The 27222-nt window shown below is 40.4% G+C and overlaps 1 protein-coding gene across 3 annotated transcripts in view; it reads right to left on the bottom strand.

The window, feature by feature from the left end:
• Positions 1-27222, bottom strand: part of ADGRA3 (adhesion G protein-coupled receptor A3) — a 144993-nt gene that overhangs the window by 45254 nt on the left and 72517 nt on the right. For 2 of the 3 annotated variants that reach the window (XM_060188272.1, XM_060188274.1), the window contains 5 exons: positions 23251-23411; positions 18381-18594; positions 12157-12321; positions 7876-8077; positions 5642-5797 (listed from right to left, as the gene is read on the bottom strand). In XM_060188272.1, the coding sequence (XP_060044255.1) occupies positions 5642-5797; positions 7876-8077; positions 12157-12321; positions 18381-18594; positions 23251-23411 (898 nt within the window). Of the gene's footprint in view, positions 1-5641; positions 5798-7875; positions 8078-12156; positions 12322-18380; positions 18595-23250; positions 23412-26100; positions 26173-27222 lie in introns of all 3 variants that reach the window. The other variant, XM_007523879.3, reaches the window with a different exon arrangement.

Raw genomic sequence — 27222 nt, 5'->3', positions numbered from 1 at the left:
AAAATAAAATTAACTGTGTGTCTACCAGACTTACACTGATGATTTCATAGTCTGTACGCATATCGAATCACAGTATACACAGAAACCAGTAGAATGTTAAATGTCAGTTATGTCTCAATTAAAAATAGAAAATATAAAAAAAGATTCTGAAATAAAAGACATAAGAGAAGAAAGAGAGATGCCGGCAAGTTAGAAATAATCACCAGAGCTGCCACAACAAGAAATTGATTCCTTTTTTTTTTTAATTTTTTTAAATATTTATTTTATTTATTTATTCCCTTTTGTTGCCCTTGTTGTTTTATTGTTGTAGTTATTATTGTTGTTGTCATTGTTGGATAGGACAGAGAGAAATGGAGAGAGGAGGGGAAGACAGAGAGGAGGAGAGAAAGATAGACACCTGCAGACCTGCTTCACCGTCTGTGAAGCGACTCCCCTGCAGGTGGGGAGCCGGGGTTCGAACCGGGATTCTTATGCCGATCCTTGTGCTTTGCGCCACCTGCGCTTAAAGAAATTGATTCTTGACAGATTTCTAGTCAGGCCAATGGAGCCAGTTCTTTCTGGGGGACAACTTGCTTTTAGAACATCTCCTGAGTCCAAGTGAAAAACAAAAACAAAAAAAATGAGAGGCAGAATGTAATAGACAACACCCTCAGTTATGGGAAAAGTCTGACTCTAAAAAATGGTCCCATTCTTCCCAGGGAAATTATCTGTGTCTGTTCTAGTTTCAGAAATGTGCATGCATCTCCCATCTGGGGAGAATGGAGAACTACAAAGTTTATACAACTGCCATACTGAAAGTAAAAACGGAAGGGAAAAGAATTCCTTGTAAATTCACTACTGACCAGTTAGTAAAGAAAGACTCCTCCAGAGGCCAACAGAAAAACAACGGACTGAACCCAGAAGGCACTGCAGTTGAAGTCTGAGGACCGCAGACTAGGTATTGACTTCCCCACAAGACCTGGTAGGAGGAGAGCTTCCCCACTATCACAAAGCCGACAACGTAAAGGGGATGCGTTGGTCAGAGCAGAGCAGAATGAGATCAGCCTCAAGGAAGGAAGTAACGGAACTTGAAAATTGCCTACCTTGAGTTTGGCACTGGGAGGAGGTAAAATATGTCTTCTGGACAACTTATAAACACCTCCATCTTGGATTCACATAGCACTTCTAGGGTCTGAAGATGCTCTGGCTGAAAAGGTCAAAGTCTTCCCCCCCACCTCCACCCCCCATTCCACACTGGCATTGTCTCTAGGAACTTAGCAGAAACAAATGACTGACTCAGAGCCTCCACATGAACACTTCTTATCACCCACATGAATCACCCACATGAACACTATTCTAGAGTCCTCACCAACCACAAACAATGAAGACAAAATCTTGCATAGGATTAAAGAAACAAGAGCAGGCGGCGATGGTACACCTGGTTAAGAACTCATAGTACTAAGCACATGGATCAGCACAAGGACCTGGTTTCAAGAACTGGCTCCCTTCACAAGTAGTGAAGCACGCCTCTCTCTCAATCCCCCCCTCTCTCCTATGCAATAAAAATGGAAAAAATGGCCTCCAGGAGCATAGTGCCAGTACCAGTACCAAGCCCCGGCAATAATCCTGAAGGCAAAAAAAAGAACAGAGAAACCATCTATTTTTATATGATATACCTGCCTGTCTACAAAACACAGCAAATTTATGTGAATGAGTTCCATAAGATCAGCAGACCTGCACGTGTGAGCTGGGAAGACAGCACCAGCAGTCCTGCACTAGACTTCGATACCCAAGATAATTCAGAGCTGCCAGGTTCAATTCCTGGCACCACTATACACCAGAGCTGAACAGTGCTGTGATCCCCACTCTCATGAAAATGATTTCAGTTTTTTATTGGGAAGGATCAGTAAACACAGCTTCTATTGGTCTACAGTAAATACAGGGTTTAATAGATGTGTAAAATTTTTCAAGTTTCTGCAAAACATTCTCAAGTCCAGCCTACTTCCTCACCCACATTCATTCACGCACAAAGACCTGAGACCTCCTTGCAACTGGTGAAGAGGCGGATCTGGTAATAAGGTTGGCCTGAAGTTCCTGGTTCAGTCCCCAGCACCTTGCATAGCAGAGGGTGCTCTGGCTTCATTCTCTCCTCTCCCTGTCTCATGTGGAGCTCTGTCTCACATGTAATCAACAGCAACAACCAAAACGGGGGGAAAAAATTGTGAGCCAACTGAAGGCCTATACCTTAAAAAAGAAAGAAAAGAAAGAAGGAAGGAAGGAAGGAAGGAAGGAAGGAAGGAAGGAAGGAAGGAAGGAAGGAAGGAAGGAAGGAAGAAAGGAAATTAAAGTTGACTCTGAGGTACCGGCCCCACCTGTGAGCCTTGGCACCATGGATTCCAGTGGTAATTTCATGCCCCCCCCTCCGTATTTTTACTCTTTTTTTTTTTAAATTAAAAAAAAGAATGTGACCTAGTAATTTGCTATCAGCTTCTTATTCATTTGGTGATACTATAGCTACATCATGGTTCTATTTTAAAGTCCTGCATATTTGGGTTGGGCGGCGGTGGTGCGCCCGGTTGAGTGGTAAAGTGTACACATGGTGATGGTCCAAGGAGCCTGTTTCAGGGACCTGGTCCCCGCCTGTACCAAAGAAGCTTCACAAGCAGTGAAGTAGTGCTACAGGTGCCACCTCCTTGCTATCTCTCTTCCCTATCAATGTCTCTAGCAAAAAAAAAAAAAAAAGGGGAGGGGAGGCTTGAGTGGTGGCAGAAGCATTGGAGTCAATGTACAGGCACCAAACCCCAGCAGTTAACTGGTGGCAATAAAGGTAATAACAGTCCTGCATATTTGAGAAGAACTATGGCTGAAACCCAATATCCCAGCATCGAGGAAGGTGGGGGCAGAAAAAGGAAAAAGAAAAAGAAAAGCTGAGAACTGGCAAAGTTCTGTGAAAGATGTAATGCAGATATTGATAACATTCTCTTCCTCCTGCACTGCTAGAATTTTCTACTAAATATATATATATTCTGGCTCATGTCCAGTAGCAAAGCAATTCCAGAAGTCAGAACTCTCACCTTCTGTACCCCAAAAGGGATTTTTGGTCCATATTCCCAAAGAGGATAGAATACAGAACTCTAGTGGTGGGAACTGTATGGAATCATACCCCCATTACAATTACAATTATACCCCCTTACAATCTTGTAAATCAATCTTAAATCACTAATTATAAAAATAAAGACCTTTTTAAAAAAAACTGATCACAAAGAAGAAAAAAAAATTTTTTAACAAGGCATGGATTAAAAACCAAAATTCAGTGAGTCTCCAAGTCTTTGCCAAAAGACATAGTACCAAGTGTCACCTGCAACTTTACAGAAGTGCAAATCCTCAGGGCCAACCACAGACCTAGTGGGATCAAGAGAAGTTTGGCGAGTGAAAATCAAGGCAGAAAAGCAAAAAAAAACCCCAAAACTTCTGGCTCTGTTAACTTTTCTAGAACACTGTTTCAGAAACTAGAGTGCAGAAAGTTTGCCTACGTTTGCTAAACAGACACTGCTGGGTCTGGACACCAGAGTAATGATTCAGGTCCCTTCCTCAGTCACAAATGCAAAACGGGGCGGGGGGGCTATGACAGAGAAACAGCTCTACTCTTCATAAGCTTTTCCTCATCTTCTCAAATGGCTAGATGCATTCTTCCTAGGGAAAATCACTCTCACAATATAGAACACACACTTGTGTTGCCTGACAGAAACTCTCAGTTGTTTTGAAAGAAATCCCCACTCAAGATACTGCCTAGCTTGAGGGCTGTTTGACACCATCCTAAGAACCAGGGCTTGTGTTGGCTGGCTAAGTCCCAGGCAAAAAAAAAAAAAAAAAAAGCAGTTACCTCACAATATTTCAGTTATCAAATTACCCAGAGCAGAGTAACTGCTTGGACATAATGCAAAAGTCAATTAAATTATTTGTCCAACTAAGCTACATGCATTTTTAGATACCTTAGCATAACTTTATGTTGTGGTAGTTATCTTCAAATGAAGCTCTCAAACCTCCTAATTTCTTCATTTTTAATACTAGTAAACAGTAGAGGCTATGGCCTGTGGTTGAAGATTCTGAAGAATCGCAACGGGTATCTGTTTACAGGGGTGATAGCACTTTGCTACTGTCATGATTTGATTCTGTGTATCTTCTCTCTTATGGTACACTTAACCAGACAATGCCATTATTTAATTATAAAGATAGTTAATATATTAGCTCTTATGTCAGCTACAGACAGTGACAAGGCATCTCCCTCAATGAAGTCTTCTAGCTAGCAACTGCAGCACTCTGGTGGGTTTGTTGTTGTTGTTGCTGTTGTTAGATTTGTTTGTTAACGGGGAGATTCAAAGCATCACTGCAGCACATGGGATACTGGAGTTGAACGCAGGACTTCACGCTTGAGGGTTCTCGACTGGACCACCTCCATGCCCTCTGGTGACTTTTTAAGGGACCTCTTCTTTCTTTGTACCTAAGATGCGAGAATTGCTAAATAGTCTAACCCTATAATAGTACATCCTGGCTTGGCAACAATAGTTCTCTTCTTTCTCTGTGCTGCTCTGACTTATGCTGGTATTAAGAATTAAACCTGGAACTCTGGAGCCTGAGGCATGAAAGTCTTTTTGCATAACCATTATGCTACCTCCTCCACTAAAAGTTTTTGGTTTTATTTATTTATTTATTGGATACAGACAGAAATTGAGAGGGGAGGAGGAGGCAGAGAGAAAAAGAGACAGAGAGACACCTGCAGCCCTGCTTCACCAACTGTGAAGCATCCCCCTGCAGGTGGGGACCAAGGACTTAAACCTGGGCCCCTCTTCACTATAATGTGTGCACTTGACCAGGTGCGCGACCACCTGACCCCTAACTTTTTTTTAAGATTTATTTATTGGGGGGGGGAGAGCACCACTTGGCTGTGAGAGATGGCAGTGTTGGATATCAAACCTAATGCAGCATCAGGAAAGTCCTGTGCTGTGTTGGAGTCACTTCCTCTGGCCTCCTCGAAGCCATTTGCAAAGCCGATTGGCCTGTATTTTCTCACTTGAGCACACAGATAGCCGCATGTCTCAATTTAAAAAAAAAATAATAATAATAAAAGGGGGCAGTGGCACACCTGGTTTAGCACACACACGACAGTGTGCAAGGACCCAGGTCCCCACCTGCAGGGGGAAAGTTTCACGAGTGGTGAAGCAGGGATGCAGGTGTCTCTGTGTCTCTTTCCTTTTCCCTGTGATAAACCTGGTGGAAGAAAGGTAGGAAGGGAGAAAGGGAGGAAGAGAGGGAGAAAGGGGAGGAAAGTACAGATGAAGGAGTCACAGATGTTACTCAGCGACAGAATGGAGATTCTGAGAGGAATTCTAGGAATTCCTCTCCTGGCACCCCCTAAAAAGCAAACAAAGCAAAACGTTAAACAGGTTTAACTTTTGTCACATGACCATTTGATGACATTATTCAACTAATCAAATATAACTAGAAAAATATATTTGGATTTTTCCTTAGATTTCTGGGGGTTCCACTCCTGGTATCTCCTAAAATAAAATAACAAAATAAACAATAAGCAAGGTTAACTTTATCACATGGCTTTTGGTTATGATGGTCCAACAAATCAAACCTTAAGTATTGTTAGAACTACCTCTTTTGACTTTTCCTCTTTGGTAAATCTTCCAAATTTTTCGATCATTTCAGCCACAAATATAACATCCATCTTGTCAGAAAAGTTGGCTGCTTCCACGGTGTAAGCCAGTAATTGTCGGGCTGTGGCCACAGCATTGGTAAGATTGAGGGGCATCTAAAAAGAAAAAAAGAAACAGAAAATCCACAGAATTCTCATACTTGACCACTGCCATTTCAAAACAATGGCAAGAAATTCAAACTCTTTACTCTTATTTACTCATCACAAAGCTGTTTAAAATGCTTCCTCCTGAGGGCATTTCTTTTTAACTTGGAATGAAATACACTTCTCTATAAAAAAAACACATCAGGTTTTTGCATTTCATACTTTCCATCTGTTTAAATTCTACACCTACTCAATTCCAGTGGCTTAGGAAAGTCTTTCCTGAGTATTTCAACAGGGAGGGATCAATACCTCCCCATGGAGCTCCTACTACACGGGGATATAAACCACTTATTCGGCATTTACCTATATCATCATGTACGGCAAGCAATATTCTACGTTTATTGAGTAACTTAAACAAGACAGTACCAACTGTTTAATGGGGGGGGGGGTCGGTGTTTAGGAGAAGAGAAAGTATAACGTGGACATTATTCACCATTCATCTATTTCTAATTACTATGGTTGTTAAACAAGATGCACAGAAGCCAGATATGCCACCTTTATATACACAAGGCCTTGAGATCAAACCTTGGTAACACATATGCCAGAGCAATGGTCTGGTTCTCTTTTGCTCTATTTTTTTTTTAAAAAAACATTTAAACAAATATTTAAAAATAATAATAATAGGGGCCAGGTGGTGGCACACCGGGTTGAGCACAGATGTTACAGTGCTCAAGGATGCAGGTTCAAGTCCCTGGTTCCCCCCTGCAGGGGGGAAGCTTTGTGAGTGGTGAAGCAGTGCTGCAGGTGTCTCTCTGTCTCTCTCTCCTTCTCTGTCTCCCCCTCTCAATTTCTGACTGTTTCTATCTAACAAAGATAATTTTTTAAAAAAAAAAATTTTTAAGTAATTTAAAAATGATGATGATAATAATAAAATAAAGGGGCCAAGTGGTGGCTAACCCAGTAAAGCACACACATTCTCACATATGAGGACTCCCACCTACAGGGTAAGATTCATGAGTGGTGGAGCAATTCTGTAGGTGTCTCCTTCTCTGTCCCTCCTCTTCCTCTGTCCCCCCTGTTGGTCTGCTTCTAAAACTCCTTCTGTTTCATTGGTTTAATCCCCCCCTGCTTAACACTGTATTCTATTTACATAACCACTGTTAACTAAGCACTGTCCTGCCTACAGGGCATTGGTTTAATCCCCACTGGTTCATGATGTTTTTGCTCCACCCCCTCATAGTACACCCTGATTTACACCAGTCACTTTTCGCTCCACCCTCTCTACGTCACATCCTGTTCCCACCCTACTTGGCCAGCATATATATATGGACAGATGGACAGGTTGTGTTTAGTTTAGTTTAGTTTAGATGGCTTAGATTGTGCTGCGTTACGCATGAATAAAGACTGATCTGCGTACCACTCAGCCATGAGTCCCTGGTCATCTGTCTCCCGCCCATGAAGCTCACCCTGGCAACCCCCCCCCCCCCCACAATCAAAAAGAAAGAAAGAGAGAAAAGCAAAAATAAAACTGAGAACAGTGAAGTCATCCCAGCAATAACCCTGGTGACAAAGTAAAAGTTTAAGACACATAAAAACAAAATAAAATGAAATTTAAGCTACTTGACATCTCCAAGTAGACCAAACACACATATGACAAAGGGTTACTTATGACGAAAGTATTAGAAACAGAACTCAAGAGGTGGCTTCCCCAGGAGGACTTGAAAGGTGACTGCAATGCTACTCCATGGACCAGATGATTATAGACCATGGAACAAAGGCAGGTGGTGACTGGGAAAGAAGAGACCGGGAAAGAAAGAAAGAAAGAAAGAAAGAAAGAAAGAAAGAAAGAAAGAAAGAGAGAGAGAGAGAGAGAGAGAGAGAGAGAGAGAGAGAGAGAGAGAGAGAGAGAGAGAGAGAGAGAGAGTCTTGAACACTGGTGCAGAGGTCTAGGTCTTGAAGACCCATTTATCAAAAGTATAAACATCAAATCCTCATGCTTTATTTGTACATTTTCCATCTGATGTATTTGGTTTGCAGACCACATTTTACTCACAACTTCAGCAAACCCAAACCGAAGGCTTCCAGGTTACCTGGTTAAACATGTAGAGAACTCGAGTGACATCGTTGGCGTACTGACAGCGAGAATAATCATCATCTGCCCAAAAGCCACCTCTGTCACAGCGACGCCACGCCTTTCTCTCATCCTGTGAACTTCCAGGATAGATGCCACTGCCGTGGGTATTACGAGAACACTGCAGATAAGCAGTGATGCCAGCCAACGTCCTGGGCCATCTAAAGAGAGGAAGACAAGCTACTGTAAGGAAACCAACAGACACACAAAACAGAGAAAAAAAAAACAGGTAGAGAAAGCCATGTGTCCTCCAGGAAAAAAAAATGGGGCCAGGCGGTGGTGCACCTGGTTAATTGCACACATTACAGTGTGCAAGGATCTGGGTTCAAGCTCCTGGTCCCCACCTACAGGGGAAAGCTTCAGGAGTGGTGAAGCAGATCTGCAGGTGTCTCTCTGTCTCTCTCCTGCACTATTTCTCCCTCCCTTTACAATTTCTCTCTGTCTCTAGTCAAAATAAATAAATATTTCTAAAATTTTTTTAAAAACTCAAGAATCAAACATTTTTTATGAATAGTGACAAAATTATTTCTTTAAAAATGTGACAGTAGGTTAACTATTTCAAACTGTCAGCCAACTGTATACATTTTAATGCTACAGCAAAATAAAACAGTTTCTTTATTTTTTAAACTCATTTACTTCTATAAAATTTTAATAAGCACATAAGTTCTTTTTTTAACTTGTAGATAAATTTACTTTTATTAATGTCAAGGTAATAGTTTTCTAATTTATCAGCTTTCAGAGGTAGATAGATTTTTTTTTTTCCCCTCTTCTCTCTCTGGGTCCTGATAGAATTGGAGTTCAGAGCCCTCTGGTCATCTTCCCCTAACGTTTATCCCTCTGGGAGCACAAACCAAAAATTCTTTATGGGGCGCAGAAGGTAGATAGTGTGGCTTCTGCAACTGCTTCTTAAGGTATTCTACATCTTACTATGGACAGGAAAAAATGTGCCTTGTCCAGTATAAAAAGAAAATTGGAATAGTAAATTGGTTTGTCTTTCTTTATATCATTAACAATACAACAATATAGGGCCGGGGCTAGGTGGTGGCATACCTGGTTGAGCACACATGTTACAGTGCACAAAGACCTGGGTTCAAAGCCCCCAGTCCCCACCTGCAGGGGGGAAGCTTTGTGAGTGGGGAAGCAGTGCTGCAAGTGTCTCTCTCTTTCTTGCTCTATCTCCCCCTTCCTCTAGATTTCTGGCTGTCTCTATCCAATAAATAAAGATAATAAAAAAGTGTTTTTTTTTTAAAAAGAAACCTTTCAATAATAAATAAATGTAACATTACAGGATTATATAACCATTCCATTTAGAAGGTTAAGAATCTTGTGGAGTATATAAACACAAATTGAGTCTTTCACAGAGGAGAGTTAGTGCATATACAGAAAAGGGGGAACATCACAGCTCCAGGACAGCCATTCTCAGTAAGGAACTGTTAACATGAGTGGTTCCATGGGAATAGAAATTAGGGACTTGGCTCATTCCCAGGAAGTTAACTCATAAGGATGGTTCCTAGTGCCCAGTCTGTTCGGATAAACATTATGGTTTAAGATGAATACCTGCTTCTCCCTGGAAGGCTGAAATTTTGGTATACACCAGATAGAAGTGCCCCCACAAAAAGCCCTCCATAAGCACTGTCCGTGCAGAGTCTCCAATGAGCTTCCCTGAGCAGACATCACTAGAGACAACTTGCTACCTTTTTTTTTTTTTTCATGGCTGGGCAAGAGAAAGCTGTGAAAGAGGAGAACATGAAGAAGCCTGCACATAAATGTCTCCAAAGCCCATCTGTATCCTTCCTTCTTAGGATGCAACTGTGTACACCTTACTAGACCACACTGTTTTGTTGGTGTTGTTTTTTTGTTATACTTTTTTTTTCTTTTCCCCAGTTGAGGAGTTAATGAGCTATGATACACCTTAACTGTGACTACAACTCTTCACAGAGTCCTATGAGTCCTTCTGGCAAGGTTCTGCACTTGGGAATGGTTTTGGAGACTTCCAACCCTGTACACAAGAAAACTGAGCAAGACAACAGACTATCCCAGCCTGCTGACAGACCACTATCTGGGTTGTGAGCAACTTTTGCTGTTTGACCTCTATGTCTCTAGAACCAAGAATGAAACTGAACTTACTTAATACAAGTTATACCTGCCCCGTCACATAAGAGCTGCTCAAGTATATTATCAGTCACACCACAGTATAATTCATTACTGCAAACTACATAAACAGATCAAGCAACACTAAAATACATCTTATTAATGAAGTGGAAATTCAATGTACTATTGTAAAGAGTGTCAAAGGATAAATAATTCATTTGCCAGCTAACTATTTAGATTTTTGCAAAATACTCAAAAAACATGAATTAAAAAATTGGCTACAAACACAAAACATTAAAAAAAGACAAAACAAAACATTTCATTTTAATAAAAAATGCTGGATATAACAAAATTAGAAAAATATTTTAAATGTATAAAATGTAAAAATAGTTTAAAGTATAATAAACAGTTAATACACATAAAACATATCCACTGGCAAGACCAAATAGTAATTTTATTTTAATTTTTTTACCAGAGCACTGATTATCTCTGACTTATGGTGATGTGGGGAATTGAACCTGGAACTTGAGAGCCTCAGGCATGAGAGTCTCTTTGCATAGTCATTATGCTATCTACTGCCATCCAATAATTTCTATATATTAATATTAAGGGGATTTTTTTTTTATTGATCAAAAGAAAATGATTTGTCTAAAAAGCAAGGAAGAACTAAGCCTGATATAGCATTAGTGTTTTTGTTTTTTTGTTTTAATAGTAAGAAAGAGAACCAGAGCATCACCCAGGCACATGGGATGCTAGGAACTAAACTCAGGAACTCATGCTTACAAGTTCAGTGCTTTATCTACTGCACTACCTCAGGGACCCTGCTATTGTTTCTTAACCTTGGATTTGAAAAGACTAACACTAAAGGGTTTTCTTCACAAAAAGCTTTTTTTACAGTCAAGAGGTAGCAACTGCTCCAATCACAGACAGAACAAACCAAGAATTAACAATCTTTACATTACTTTAAAGAGCAGCACATTTCTCTTCATTTATGTCAGCAATCAATTAATTTCTAAAATTCTGGACATAAAAAACATTTGAAGCTTCTCACAAAATATAAACCTTCTACAAAAAAAAAAAACCAAAAAAACATTCCATTTATCTTAACAGACTCTAGCACCAATAGCATCCCAGGTTTCAGGCCACTTTCATTTCTGAAATGTCTTCTTTCTTAATTGCCAGAAGATTAAAATAGGAGAAGAAATTAGGAATGTATGTCTCTTAATTATAGTGTCTACTTTTCTGCCAATAGTTGAGACTGACAAAGCAACAAAACTAAACCACCCAAAATTAGTCTATAATAGAAACCATGAAAGAATAGCAAGGAAAGGGAGTCGAGCGGTAGCGCAGCGGGTTAAGCGCACGTGGTGCCAAGCACAAGGACCGGCGTAAGGATCCCGGTTCGAGCCCCCGGCTCCCCACCTGCAGGGGTGTCGCTTCACAGGTGGTGAAGCAGGTCTGCAGGTGTCTATCTTTCTCTCCCCCTCTCTGTCTTCCCCTCCTCTCTCCATTTCTCTCTGTCCTGTCTAACAACGATGACATCAATAACAACAACAATAAAAAACAAGGGCACCAAAAGGGAAAATAAATAAATATTTAAAAAATTAAAAAAAAAAAAAGAATAGCAAGGAAGAGCACCACTCCATCTAACTTTAGCACTATACTAGCAGAATTCCCAAACTCTTTCCCTGAAGCCATGGTTCTTAACTTTTACAACACAATCGCCTGCCTGTGAGAAGCTAGCACTCCTGGCTCTACTATTGACGATTCTTAAACCAACAGGTGTGAGATCAAGTTCTAGCATTTTTCTCTTAATCTCCATAAACATTTCTGAATCACTGTTCTAAAAGGTGGTCCTTACATACATATAACGATATACCTCTATGTCACTATGCAGGTATTTTCTTACTGAGGAAATCAATTAATATGTGCCCTTGAGAATACAGTTAAGATTTGGGGTCAGCCCTGACAAAACAGCAGAGTAATGAGCATCAGAGACTTTCATGCCTGAGGTGCTAATGGTCTGAGATTCAATCCCTAGCACCATCATAAGCCACAGCTGAGCAGAGCAGTGGAGTAAATAAAAAAGTAAACTAAAATAGTGGAGGCCGGTTGGACAAAATTTTGCAATACATTCCACGGCACAGACCTGAAATCTCCTTTATTGTTGACTACCCTCTCAGGAGGGCAGTACTGAGCAGAACTTTCCAGCACCACAATGTCCACAGTTCTCGTATTGTTGCCACGTTTGGTCTGGACATGACAGCCCCAATTTCCGGTTGATCCAGCCTGAATATTAGAAATGGTTAGGGCACTGCATGAAGAAAGATTTTAAAGAGAGAGAAAACATGGTCAGGCAAAATGGCGACCAGCACAGGCTCCTATCATTCATTTAGCAACTACCGATAGGCCTGGGTGCCCACGGTGGGCCCAGAGTGGTCTCTCCACAACAAAACAAATTAGAAAATGGTTCCCTCTATGTAATGTACCTCTGCAGCAAGTCAAGATAAGCAGGTGAAGGAATACCCTTGTGTAATATTTATTTATTAGTGGATAAAGACAGGTAAATATAAAGATACACAAACACAGGCAAAGAGACACCTGCAGCACTGCTTCACCTTATGTGAAATTTCCCGCCCTGCAAGTGGGGACCAGGGACTTGAATCTGGGTCCTTGAGCACTGCTACATGTGTGCTCAACCAGCTGCACTGCCGCCTGACCCTCTGTAAAAGGATACTGTTACTTAAAAATGGTATGGTAGAGCTAAGCAGAGACACATACATCAAGTCCAATACTACAAAATGCCTGAGACTTCTTCCAGAATAAGGCTTCCCTGGTAAGAGAGCAAAGCCAAGCAGAAGCACTCCTTCACAACACTGAAAGAGAAGTTTCCAAGTTGTATCTGCTTTTGAACAGATTCTGAGGATATTCAAGCATGCTGTAAAAAGTGATCCCATAACTGAGAAAGTGTTTAAGGCAAAACATTTTGTAGGAGGGGAGAAAAAAAGGTGATACTGGCTAATTCTTTAAAAGGATTTGTTAAATCATCAATGAGTACTTTAATAGAAGAAGGCTTCCATGTAACAGTACAGTTCAGTATATGAAACAGCTATACTTCTAAATAGCTGTCAGTATAACCAGTCTTCAATTACAAAATGATAACTCTCTAATACAAATCCTATTAATTAAAGAGCAAATGTCATGGCCTTCAATTAACCTTTATTCCTCCTCCCAAATGACCCACCATGCTTTGCTTTTATGTAGATACAAATGATATAAAATAATTAGTCCTAAAGCATGTATCATTTTAATTAACTCACAAAACTACATCTTGAAGTTAATACACATTTCTCCAGGCTCCTAAATCATTAATTGCTCCACAACAACAAATGGTCTAATAAAGTCTTTGAGGAAGTGATAAGACCAAATCAAGGATGGGAAACCTTTTCTCTGCCAAGGGTTATTTGGATGTTTGTGACAGCATTCGCGGGACATACAAAAATTATCAACTTAAAAATTAGCACTTAGTATTGCTATGAAAAAAGCTTCTAGATACATTGAATCTTTGAGTCCTGCCTGAGGCTGTCTTGGCTGAACCTGATCACAGGATTTCAAGGGTAGATGTTCACCACTGCTGAACCAAATGAAAGAAAATGCTCAGGCAGGGGTAGATAGCATAAATGGTTATGCAAAGAGAGTCTCATTCCTGAGGCTCCAAAGTCCCAGGTTCAATCCCCTGTACCACCATAAGTCAGAGCTGATCGATGTTCTGGTTAAAATAAAAAAATTAAATTAAAATTAAGTTAAAAAATAAAATAGAAAATGCTCATTATCTTTCCTAACAAGCCAATATCCTGCAATTAATACATGCAAGATAGTGACACAAATGTTTGATATACATTTAAGTAACCAATAATTGTGTCAAAGTTTTGCTCTATATGACTCCATTCAACTAAACAAAAAATGTATTTTTAAAAGGTGGCAATGAAAATCTGTCTTTAATCCTGAAATTCCCTAATTCTCTCAGTTTTTACCACAGCTCCTTCATTAATTAGTTAACTTTCCCAAGATGCATATAGTCCAAAGAAAATATGATTGTTGAACTAAGCCCCTAAACTGTATACTTAATAATATAGTACTTGGCACACCAGGTTAAGCATACATATTATCAAGAGCAAGGATCCGGATATGAGCCCCCACTCCCCATCTGCAGGGGGCCCACCTCACAAGTGATGAAGCAGGTCTAAAGGTGTCTTTCTCTCCCTCTCTTTATCCCCTCATCCTTTCTTAATTTCTCTCTGCCCTATCTAACAAAACTAGAAAGAAAGGGGCCTGGCAATGGCATGCCCAGTTAAGTGCGCACATAGTACTAAACACAAGGATCCGGGTTTGAGCCCTCGCTCCCCACTTGTAGAGGGACATTTTATGAGTTGCGAAGCAGGTCTGCAAGTGTCTGTCTTCTCTCTCTCCCGCTCGTCTCTCAATTTCTCTCTGTTCTATGCAATATAATGGAGGGGAAAAAGATGGCCAGCAGGAGCAGTGGAGTCACAGTGCAGGTACCAAGCCCCAGCGATAGCCCTCATGGCATTAAAAAAAAAAAAAAAAAAAAAAAAAAATCAAACATAATTATTTCACTTCATTTGTTTTTAAATATACATATTTGCATACCAGGGGGAGAGACAGAGAACGAGAGTGTCATTCTGGCACAAAAGTGCTTCTGGAGGTCTAACTCGGAATTTATTGTAAACTACTAATACAGCTGGGATTTCCTACTTAAGCAACTATTAGCAACATCGTCAATATCTGGAAGCAACTGCCGAAATATGGAATCCTCAAAGCAACATATCCGGAGATTAAAAAGGAGAATGAGGTCACTTCAGTCTCATTGTCTAGTCCAAAGACAAACTCAAGGCTCTTACTCTTGAGGATCACTGGCAAGAACAGATCAATGAGGAATCAATAGCTACCTCTGCTTAACCAATAAACGAACATATTTCCTTTGTATACAACTCCTTTATTATTCTGAGGCTAAATCTCGATAACAACTCAAGTGTCACGCGAATGACTTTCACTTCAGTCAAGTGACAAGATCAGCTTGAAAGTTCCTTAAAGCTGTTATCCTCAGAAGGAAGGTTTTTGTGCTGCTGTGAATTTAGATTAAAATATGACTGGGATAACTAAATCCATAGTTAATCCGGTTACTTTATATTCACAAAACCTGAGTTCTAAATTGGTCAATATCCTCAATTCTGAAAATTTCTATTGTATCTTTTCTTCCTTAATTTTTTGTTTTTTAAACTGCCATCAGGGTTATTACTAGGGCTCGTTGACTGCACAACAAATCTACCACTTTCAGAAGCCATTTCTTTTCCCCAAATAATTATTTTTCTCCAAATAATTTGTTGTTGTTTGAGACAGAAATTGAGAAAGAGTCAGTGGTGGCACACTGGGTTAAGCACACATAGTACAGAAATTGAGAGGGAAGAGGGAAAGAGAGAAAAGGGAGACACCTTAAGCACTGTTCACCACTTATGATGTTCACCTGCTGTTCACCACTTATGATGTTCACCTGCTGCAGGTTGTGCCATCACCAGGACTCAAGTTCCACTATATTTTGAAGCAGTATTGTTTTGTTTCATCTACTTATATAAGAAACTAAGAAGTGTACAACTTGGTTGTGCACTGATATATACTTAGACTTTTTTTTTTTTTTGAATAGTCACTACAGTAAAAACAATGTGAGACCTAAAATTGTTCTTACTGGGACTTAAATCACTGTTTGGAACTCCACTTATAGCAACAGCAGCAGAGCTCCTAGTCAATCCTTGTTCTGGAAGTTAACAATTATAAACTCTGGACTTGCAACATGACAAGTATCCAAACACATGGAGAAGGATCCAAAGGAGACAGAAACCAGAGTGGAGTTGACAAAAGAAGGGATTAGCACTGGGAGTTAATCGGGAGAAACACTGTGAATGACTGAAGCCATTAGGATAAGCCTGCTCAAAGACAGACTGAGACAGTCTTAAAAATGTTTTATTTATGTATTACTTGTTTAATGATATAGGAAGGGAAGGAGATGGGACAGAGAGAGAGAGAGAGAGCAAACCCAGAGACAGCATTGCTCAGCTCTGGCTTCTGGTGGGACTGGGGATTGAACCTGGGATCTTAGAGCCTCAGGTAAAAAAGTCCTTGCATAATCATCATGCTGTTTCTGCAGCTCCAACACTCACAATTTCAATGAACAAAAAGCCTGAGGACAAAGGTAGAAATGAATCTTGTTGAAAGCCCAAACCTCTACAGATATAATACAACCAGATTCCAAAATGATTCCTGGTCTATACTTCTTCTTCTTCTTTTTTTTTTTTTTCCATCTTTATTTATTGGATAGAAATCTCCAGAAATCAAGAGGGAAGGGAAGGGTAGGGAAGGAGGCAGACAGAGAGACACCTGCAACACTGCTTCACCGGTCACAAAGTTTTCCCCCTGCAAGTGGGGACCAGGGGCTCGAACCAGGTCCTTGTGCATTTGTGCCAGGTGTACTACCACCTAACCCCCCAACACTTCTATGAACAGGTAGGTAAATCTGCAAATAGACTTCAGCTGGTGACTCTCCAAAATAACAACAACAAAGAGAGACATTTCAACATTTGCGTTTAGCCAAGCTAACTGTTTCAGGAAACAAAAACAACCTCACTCAGGGAAATACAAAAAAATTCAGAGTCGGAGGTCAGTAATCATCTTTTTTTTTCCTTCCAATGTCAGCAGTGTTAAGGATAATATGTAGGTACTTATAAACACTTCGAAAAGTACCCATTTCTATTTATAAACAGCAAGCCTCGCCTATAAGGCCAGTAGTCCAGATTTAGGCAGCAGCCCAGCCTTTGCCAACTTCTCTATTATCAATCATTCATGATTTCCAGGATAGAATCCAATGGCCAGATACACAAACAATATTTTAAAGTAAGGATATATAAACCAGACCCAAAAGAAGTCAATAGTGATGATCTCAAGATGCTGAAAGTAACAGGCATGAAACCCAAAGAATCTGTTATAAATATGTTGATAGTTATAAATAAAAATGTAGTTTCCCAACAAGGGCAACAAAAGGGAAAATAAATAAATATTTTTTAAAAATTTTGTAAAGATGTACTTCCAATAAACAGGTAGGAATCTCAGGGAAGAAGCAAAAATCACAAGGAAGAAATACTCTGCCTACTGCCCAAGTAATTCCCAGGCCTGGGCTTAACTCAGAGAACCTTAAGTGTTTTATCATGGTTTTCTATGAGATTGTTCTGATAAAAACTCCAGGCTGCCCCCAAAGAGTTTGGAAACTAAATAACTATTTTTAAATATTCAAGTTGAGTTCTAAATTTTGAGAAATAAATAGGAAAGAAAAAAAGAGAAAACATAATACCTGAAGACTTTTTTTTAACAAAATAAGATGTAGGGTGATAAAACACATTGTTTTACCTTGTTTCTAGATCTTATAAAATTCATTCACACTAAGTTCTTTGTTGTATAGTCCAACTGTAGGTTTGTTTTACATTCTATACTACACTGGTGGGGTGGAAAAAGAAATACCTTCAAGGGGGCCAAGTGGTGGTACATCAGTTAATCACACAGAGTAACATGTACAAGGACCCAGGGTTGAGCCCCAACTCTCAACATGCAGGGGTCTGCTTCACAAGCTGTGAAGCAGGTCTGTAGCTATCTTCCTCTTTTTTTTTCCCCTTCTCTCTCTCTTTATTGATTTATTTATTATTGGATAGAGAGACAGATTAAAGGAGAGGGAGAGATAGGAAGAGAGATACCTGCAGCCCTGCTACATCACTTGTGAAGCTTTTCCTCTACTGGTGGGGACCTGGGGCTTGAACCTGGGCCCCTATACACTGTAATGTGTTCACTTAACCAGGTACACCACCACCTAGCCCCTTTTCTCTTTCTCTATCTCCTTGTCCTCTCAATTTCTCTGTCATATTTTGAGAGAGAGAGAGAGAGAGAGGGAGAGGGAGAGGGAGAAATATCTTAACATATATTATTTATAAATAACAGGGTAAAAAATGATTCCTTAAAGTGAAAGTCTGAGTTTCATGGCAGGAAAAGGTCAGAAATTAAATTTGGCCCTTTCAGTTCCTATGTTTCCCTAAAACTTTAAACAGTCTTCAAAAGTTCTTTTTTAATACAGTTTCTCCAAAAGTTGGATGAAATGGAGAACACTTTAATTTTAGAAGGTAAGTATCAATTAGGGAGATACCATATGTTTGAGATTTTAAATGAAAGATAAAATGTGAATGCCAATCCCAACTAAATATTACAATCCTGCCACAACAAATTCAAAAATTACAGCCACTTCTTCATCGAAAAGGTTACCTTGCAATCAACGAGCAGTTGTGAATCATGTTCTTTTCAACAAAGATACCTTGGGATTCATTAGTTTCAACTCTCCGCCCATCCTGATACCACAGCACTTGCATGTCCTGATCAATATAGGAAGCCATGCACTGGAAGGGAAGGCTGTCTCCTTCAAACACAACTTGTCGATGAGATGGAGTCATATAGAAAGATGGTAATTCAAGGGGAGGATCTAGAGGCAAGCAAACAAAGACACTGTTTTAGGAAACAAAGGCAGCATCTGAGTCATAGTAAAGACTTCAAAGGTGATCTTTGAATATAGAACTTTTAAGTGGAAGAAAGGCTATCCCTTAGTAACTCACATCCTAATGTTCACACCCAACAGGGTTGTTATTTTTGTAGGTGGATCTCACATGCCATTCAGACACGGAGACTTGTTCCTCTGTGTTGACATCAGGAGACTATCAGATGATCACAGAATCAATACGAAAATCAGGAACTGTCGGGCTAGCTTCGTGGGTGGGAGACAGACAAGCAGGGACTCATGGCTGAACTGGGTAGCAGTATCTCTTTATTCATGTGGAACGCAGCACAATCTAAGCTATCTCTAATCACAGTCCTGTCCTTATATATCCTGAGGCGGAAGAGTCAGGTCCGAAGAGGATGTACGTAGGATAGGGGGTGGGGAGAAGGAAAAAGTGTGCAAAACATTGAGGATTAAACCAATGCCCTAGAGGCAGAGTGGTGCTTAGTTAACAGTGGTTATGTAAATAGAAACAGTGTTAAGCAGGGGGGATTAAACCAATGAAACAGAGGGAGTCTTAGAAGCAGAATTTAGAAGCATACCAACAAGGAACAAGTTGGAAAAACTGGTACTTAAACCTGGAGAATGGGGCTGATAAGTAAATTCTGATGTACACATAACTCCTAAAATACATTCTGAGACTACATTATCTTTGAGGAAATGACTGCTGCTGTTCATAGGAGCAATGCAGAAAATGTACAACAGTTAAAGAATAAAGTGGGAAATGTCTTCTAAGATCCTGTGACATAAAACTGCATTTGCAAAGCTGTAAATATTTATGCCTTTTTAGAGGAAAATAAGAGAAGAAACTGCGTTTGTGTGTGTGTGCCCGCAGCACAAGTGTGCATGCATGCAAAAATGTAAACAAGAGATTCACTAAAAAGCCCTCAAAATATTTGGTTCAGGGTCTGGTAGTGATGCACCTGGTTGAGCACACATGTTATTATTGGCAAGAAACCAAGTTCAAATCCCAGTTTCCATCTGTAGGGGTAAATTTCACAAGCAATGGAACAGTGTTGCATGTCTATTTCTTTCTATCATTCCCATTTCTCTTACCCCCCCAATGTCTCTCCTATAAAGAGAGGGGTGGGGAGAAGAGAGGGGAAGAGGGGAGGAGAGAAGGAAGGAGAGGGAAGGGAAGAGGGAAGGGGAAAGGGAAGGGGATGGAAGCAGAGGGGAGAGGAGGGGAGGGGAAAGAGAAGGGGAGGGGAGGAGGAAGAGAAAGGGAGATGAAGGGGAGGGGAGGTGGAGGGGAGGGGACAGGAAGGAGAGGTGAACACGCCACCAGAAATAGTTGATGTAGAGGCAATGAGCCCCAATAATAACCCTGGTGGCAAGAAAATAATATATATCTTACTTTTAATTGTTGCCTTTACACAAAAAATAAGAGCAAAAAGACAAGGAAATATATACAAGAAAATTTACCCTTATGTTGTTTATGGAATACAAAAGTATTAAAAAACTAAATGAGGGGGTGGGGCGGTAGTGCACTGGGTTAAGCGCACATGGCGCAAAGCGCAAGGAATGGTTTAAGGATCCCGGTTTGAGCCCAACTCCCAACCTGCAGGGACTTAGCTTCACAGGCGGTGAAGCAGGTCTGCAGGTGTCTATCTTTCTCTCCCCCTCTCTGTTTCCCCCTCCTCTCTCCATTTCTCTCTGTCCTATCCAACAACAACAGCAATAACAACAATAATGACAACAATAACACAATAAGGACAACAAAAGTGAATAAATAAATATAAAAAAAGAAAAAAAAACAAATGCATAACACTAAGGAAGTTAAGTTCTGGTATACATAATGAATCAGTAGGCATTTACTATTTTATATAATGAGAAAGTTAAGTTTACATGGCTTCAATTTGTGGAGGGTTACAAAAAAGTCACTAAAATATGATGATACTTGGTAAAAATACGGGGAAATGTGAAAATGATACATCTGACATTAGTTGTCTTTTACTAATAAGAATATAAGGGGGGCGGTAGCACAGCAGGTTAAGCAGACAGGGTGCAAAGCCAAGGACCTGCGTAAAGATCCCGGTTTGAGCCCCCAGCACCCCACCTGCAGGGGAGTCATTTCACAGGTGGTGACACAGGTCTGCAGGTGTCTATCTTTCTCTCCCCTTCTCTGTCTTCCCCTCCTCTCTCCATTTCTCTCTGTCCTATCCAACAATGAGGACAATAATAACTACAACAATAAAACAACAAGGGCAACAAAAGGGAATAAATAAATCTTAAAAAAAAAACAGTTAAAAAAAGAATATAAGCATGGGCTCTGTAACTTTTTCCAGTTTTTCATTTATTCTTTGTATTTTTTACTTTCCTTGACACCAAAATTATAAGATCTAAAATAGAAAATTCATGTAACTCCTTTCCACAATCCAGTTAGAATATTTTTACTTATTAATCAATAACAATGATAACTAAAAAGAAAGGAAAATAAAACTGTTTGAATTGTTCATTTCCAAACACAAAGACTATACAGCAATGTTTTTTAAAATTTTTTTTATTGGGGTATTAATGTTTTAAAGTCAACAGTAAGCACAATAGTTTGTACATGCATAACATCTCCCAGATTTCTAGATAACAATACAACCCCCACTAGGTCCTCCGCCATCATGTTCCAGGACTTGAACCCTCCTCCCATCTATAATACTGAACTCTTTACCATTTTTGCGTTGTATAATTTTCGTTTTTATTTAACACATAGGAGAGAGAGAAATGGAGAGAGAAGGGGAAGACAGAGAGGAGGAGAGAAAGCAAACCTGCTTCACTCCCTGTGAAGCAACTCCCCTGCACATAGGGAGCAGGGCTCAAACCGGGATCTTCGTCCTGGTCCTTGCGCTTTGTGCCACGTGTGCTTAACCCGCTGCACTACCACCCAACTTCCAGGAATAATTCTTAAACAAGCTGACTTACAAACTGCTCCTATGAAAACAGGTATACACAAGTGTCTTTGGATAGGTGCTTTTTTAGTATTTAATTTTATTTATTTAATAGGACAGAGAGAAATTAAGAGGTGAAGGACAGAGAGGGAGAGACAAAGAGACATACCTGCAGGGAGCTGGGTGGTAGCGCAGCGGTTAAGCGCCGGTGGCACAAAGCACAAGGACTGGCATGGGGATCCCGATTCGAGCCCCCGGCTCCCCACCTGCAGGGGAGTTGCTTCACAGGCAGAGAAGCAGATCTGTAGGTATCTATCTTTCTCTCCCCCTCTCTGTCTTCCCCTCCTCTCTCCATTTCTCTCTGTCCTATCCAACAATGACGACATCAATAACAACAACAATAATAATAACCACAATAAAACAAGGGCAACAAAAAAGGGGAAATGAATAAATAAATATGAAAACAAATTTTTTCAAAGGGAGATACCTGCAAAACTTTTCACCGTTAATGAAGTTTTCTACTGCAGATAGGGACTGGGGGCTTTGAAGCCAGATAGATCCTTGTGCACTGTAATGTGTGCACACTCAAGCCAGGTGAGACAGGACCCAGGCTCTGGATAGGCGTTTTCTGTTCTTTGGATAAATCCCTAAGGAAGGAAATGCGTGACCATAGGGGAGATCCGTTTCTATAGCTCTGAGGAGCTTCCTTGCTCTTCTACAGGGGCTGGACCAAGTGACATTCCTAGCAGCAGTGCCAAAGGGTTCGTGTTCACCTACATCCTCAACGATACTTGCTGTCTCTCTTCTCTAATGTGTGCCATTTTTCACAGGTATAAAGTGCTATCTCACGGTTATCTTTGTGTTTCTCTAATAACCAATGACTTTAAGTACTTTTTCACATGTCTTTGGCCATTTAAATACACACACACACACACACACACATATGTATATTAGTAAAAAAAAAAAATCTTAACAGCATCCTCTCCCCATTTTTTGATGGAGTCATTTCATGTTTTGTTTGTTGTTTCTGAGTCTTGTGAGCTCTTCCTATATTTTGGTTATTAGGCCTTTATTGGAAAACTCAGCTGTAAGAAATGATTAACTCTTCTTTTTCCTATCTTGGATGAACCTTGAAGGAATTGAGTTACGTAAGATAAGCCCCAAGAACAAACGTGAATACCAGATGATCTCACTTATAAGTGGTTCTTAAGATGAAAGGGAAGAAAAGCGAAACACAAGGTGAAGGCAACTTGAACTGGTGAGGTGTACTGCAGCAAAGCAAAGGACTCTGGACTAGGAAGAGATGGAGGAGAGGGAGGAGGAGAAAGAGAAAGAGGAGAGGGAGGAGAGGGAGGAGAGGGAGGAGAGGGAGGAGAGGGAGAGGGAGGAGAGGGAGGAGAGGGTCTGCACCCAGAACACATGGTAAGGAGAGACTAGGATTGGTGATAGGAGTGGTGTGCAGACAACTATCACAGGGAGATAAGAAACTGTGTTCAACTGATGAACAAGGGTCCTACAAACCATGAAATGATTTGGGAGCAGCAAACACTCTGACTTAAATAAGGGCACAAACTTAAGTTACTTAGTCTAGAAAGACGAGTGGTTATTCTGTAGTGTAATCCAAAGTTAAAGTTATGCCCCAGCCCTTGTGCAACTGGGCAAGATAAAGCAGCCAGGCAGAAGGTGGTAGGCACTTCCTTACCGCACGTCAGCAACTCCTGCTTCACCCCTGTGACTGGCTGGGCCTGCAGAGACTTGGGGTGAACACAGCGTGTGTCCCGCACCGTGATGTTCCTCTCCCTCACCCAGCGGTGCACCCACAAAATGTTACAGTCACACAACAGGTACTCGGTCTGAAATTCTCTGCAGCACACAAAACATAGAGTGAATTGGGTTAAACAACACGTTTGCTGACTTCCGGTTTGGGCACAAGCATCCCAGCACATTCCAATCATACTAAGGTCTCCTTCCCATCAACAGGCTGGGGAAAGGGGGGGGGGGAGGGGTCCTGACCCTGGCACTGCTTTTGGAATAGACAGGGGACCAGCTCTTATCAAAATTGGTATAGCAACAAAAGTGACTCCTTAATCTCAGTATGAAATATGAAAGGCTGGTCCCTTTCAGTCCCTCAAACTTGACACACTCGTTATACAAGCATGCAGAGCTTTCTGTTGATTTCCACAGTATCACTGCTATGTTCTTGTCCAAAATACCCATACATTAACTCTCCTCCTAACACACGTGACCGTATCCCAAAGTTATATTCAGTAGTATAAGATCCTCCTGGAGATTATTCCTGACGCTTTTCTCTTAGATGCCACGGGAAGCCGAGATGTTCAGACTTGGGAAATCAAGACTCAATGAATCAAACACAAAATAGGAATACCCAGACCAAGAAAGCTCACCTCCATAGTGCACTACCTTCTCTTCTAGGTTGCAGACAACCTAGGTTGGAGCCTGGACCCCACCACACTGGAGGAAGTCTGGTGCTATGCTTTCTCTCCCTCTCTCCATCTATATCTCTATCTGCAAACGTCACCTTGGAGCAACAAGGCGCTAGCAATGATAAAATTAAGTAACTATATGAGAGCAAAAATGCCTTATACTTGGCTGGTGAAATAGCTCACTTGGATCATGTACTGTCTTGCCATATGAGCGACCCAGGTTCAAGCCTGGGCCCCACCACACTGAAAGAAACTTCAGGCTGTGGATTTTTTTTCCTCTCTCTCTGCCTCTCTGTATCTATGAAGGGAGGGGGAGACCTTATAGTTGGAACTTTTGTTTATTTATTTTCAATTTTTTATTCTCTTTATTTATTGGATAGAGATAGCCAGAAATTGAAAGGAAGGAGGAGACAGGAAGGGAGAGAGACAGGGACCAGACATGGTGCACCTGGTTGAGAGCATACACTACAGTGCACAAGGATCCAGGTTCAAGCACCCAGTCCCCACCTGCAGGGGGAAAGTTTCAAGAGTGGTGAAGCAGGGCTGCAGGTGTCTCTCTGTCTCTCTCCCTCTCTATCACTCATCGTCTCCTTTCAACTTCTGTCTCTATTCAATAATAAATGGAATAAAAACAGCTAAAATTTTTTAATAAAACAAGGAGATAAGGAGACAGAGAAATACCTGCAGCACTGCTTCACCACTTGTGAAGCTTTGCCCCTGCAGGTGGGAAAGAGGGCTTGAACCTGGGTCCTAGGGCACTGTAACATGTTAACCCAAGATGTGAGATCATACATGCACAGTCTCAGAAATACCCTTCACCCCCCCCAAAAAAAAAAAAGGACCTCAAGTACAATCTCTTATTCAACGAAACTGCAAGACTGTCATGTGGGGTCAACGATTTTAAAGCTACAGAAAATTGAATCAACAGAATCTGACATTCTAATCTCGGTATTCTATAAAAGTCAGCAATAACTTGGGGATTTTTAAATTTAGAGATTATGGGAAAGAATAAAATCCGTGGGGTATTAAAATATTCGGAATCACACATTTTTAATAGGAAGGTGTATGTGTGTGTGTGTGTGTGTGTATATATATATATACACACACACACACACACTGTGGAGATTTAATTAGTCAAACAAAAGATTTTCTTTTTTATTATTTCTTTATTGGGGGGATTAATGTTTTAAGTCGACAGTAAATACAATACTTTGTACATGTATAACATTTCTCAGTTTTCCACACAACAATACAACTCCCACTAGGTCCATCATGTTCCAGGACCTGAAACCCTCCCCACCACACCCACCCACCCCAGAGTCTTACACTCTGGTGCAATACACCCACTCCAGTCCAGATTCTGCTTAGTGTTTTCTCTTCTGATGTCAAACAAAAGATTCTCTAGGTCAGTCAGACAGAGCATCTCAGGGAGGGTCTCTGCCTTGCCATGAGCAGGAACCAGGTTTTGAGCCTGGACCCCAATGCACTGAAGTAACCTGTGCTGTGGTGTCTGCCCCACCCCCACCCGTTTCTCTGTCTGATAAAACTGGCCTAGAGGAGAGCTGGCGGGTGGCGCAGCTGATTAAACGCACATGGCAGAAAGTGCAAGGACCTGTTAAGGATCCCGGTTTGAGGCACCCGGCTCCCCACCTGCAGGGGAGTCGCTTCACAGGAGGTGAAGCAGGTCTGCAGGTGTCTACCTTTCTGTCCCCCTCTCTGTCTTCCCCTCCTCTCTCCATTTCTCTCTGTCCTATCCAACAATGACAACAACAATAACAACAATAATGATAAACAAGGGCAACAAAAGGGAAAAACAATAAAAATAATAGTTTCTTTAAAAAAAAATTGGCCTAGAGCAGTGAAGACTCAGAGATTTAGGGGGATGAGGGGTGGAGAATGTCTAGTCTGAAAACAAAATCAAAGAAAATGAGTTGTTACCTACTTACTTACTCTGACTGCAGATGAAGGTAATAAGATATCCCCAGAAATAGACTCGTACAAGATTTTTTTGTTGTTGTTCCTATGAAGACTCTTAAACCACATAGAAGCTGTTTTGATTTTTCAAAATCCAAAACTGATTTCTCACAAGAGAGAAAAAATATACTCACAAAGACCGTAATGAGCCAAGATGATCAAACGTGCCTTGAGATAGTGAAGAAAATAAATTCCCTGAAAGGTTTCTGGTGGGGGAGGGAGGGGGGGAAAATAAGTAAACAATGTAACTTTTAAAAAATACTACTAACTTTGACTTTTAGTATTATTTCTTTATTTCAGATAGAGACAGGAAACAAGAGAGGAAGGAGAGAGGGAGAGGGAGGAGGTAGGGGAGAAGAAGGGAGAGGGGTTAAAATTTTATTCTAGTTAATTCAATTATAAATCACTGTTTCTCGGTTTCTCTTGCTGACAGTTCATTAGTAAGTGTATTGAAACACCACACTTTTTTTTTTTTTGATGATGATGATTTTGTATCCTACAACTTTACTGACTTGTTTTATTCTGGTAGTTTTTTTGGTAGTCATTACACTGTTCTTATACAATATAATATCTGCAAACAGTGACTTTTCCTCCTTCCATTTCTACTTAGATGTCTTTTATTTACTGATTGCATCTAATTTCTCTAGTTAAGATTTCCAACATTGTGCTGAATAAGTATCCTTATCTTATTCCTGACTTAAAGGGAAACGCTTTAAATGGCATTGCATTTAAAAGGATCACAACCATCTTTTATATGAATCATGAAGCCATTTTGACCAGCTATCAAAGTTAAAAAAAAAAAAAAAAAAAAGCATGGTGGTGTTATTGTCATTATTTCTGTTCAGTGGTCAGTAAATTCTCCTAACAGGCATCACATCCAAGCAAGTATAAGAGAAAAAAAAAGAAAGAAAAAAAGAAAGAAAAAAAAAGGCAAAATCTTGAACTTCCAAAGACTTTGTTTAATGAGATAAGAATCAAAAGAATTCACGAAAGAAGGAGAATGTGCCTTGACAGAGCATTGTCCCTGTCAACTTTTGCCTGGAAAACATTAGTTAGTGGGTCAAATTCCTTGGGCAAAGCTATAAGTTCATCTTTGGCCAGAAATCAATAAAATAGCAGACCTCAGAATTCTTGTCATTATTTGAGTCATAGTTACCAGAAATTCTAACAATTTTCCCTTCATGAGTGTCTCAACTTTTACCAAATTTATGCAGTCCTCATAGCTAAAAGTAAAAAGTCCTATGAAATTAAAAAAA

The sequence above is a fragment of the Erinaceus europaeus genome, chromosome 3 (genome assembly GCF_950295315.1).
Source record: "Erinaceus europaeus chromosome 3, mEriEur2.1, whole genome shotgun sequence".
Taxonomy (NCBI): domain Eukaryota; kingdom Metazoa; phylum Chordata; class Mammalia; order Eulipotyphla; family Erinaceidae; genus Erinaceus; species Erinaceus europaeus.
This window is presented reverse-complemented; position numbering and strand designations above follow the sequence as displayed.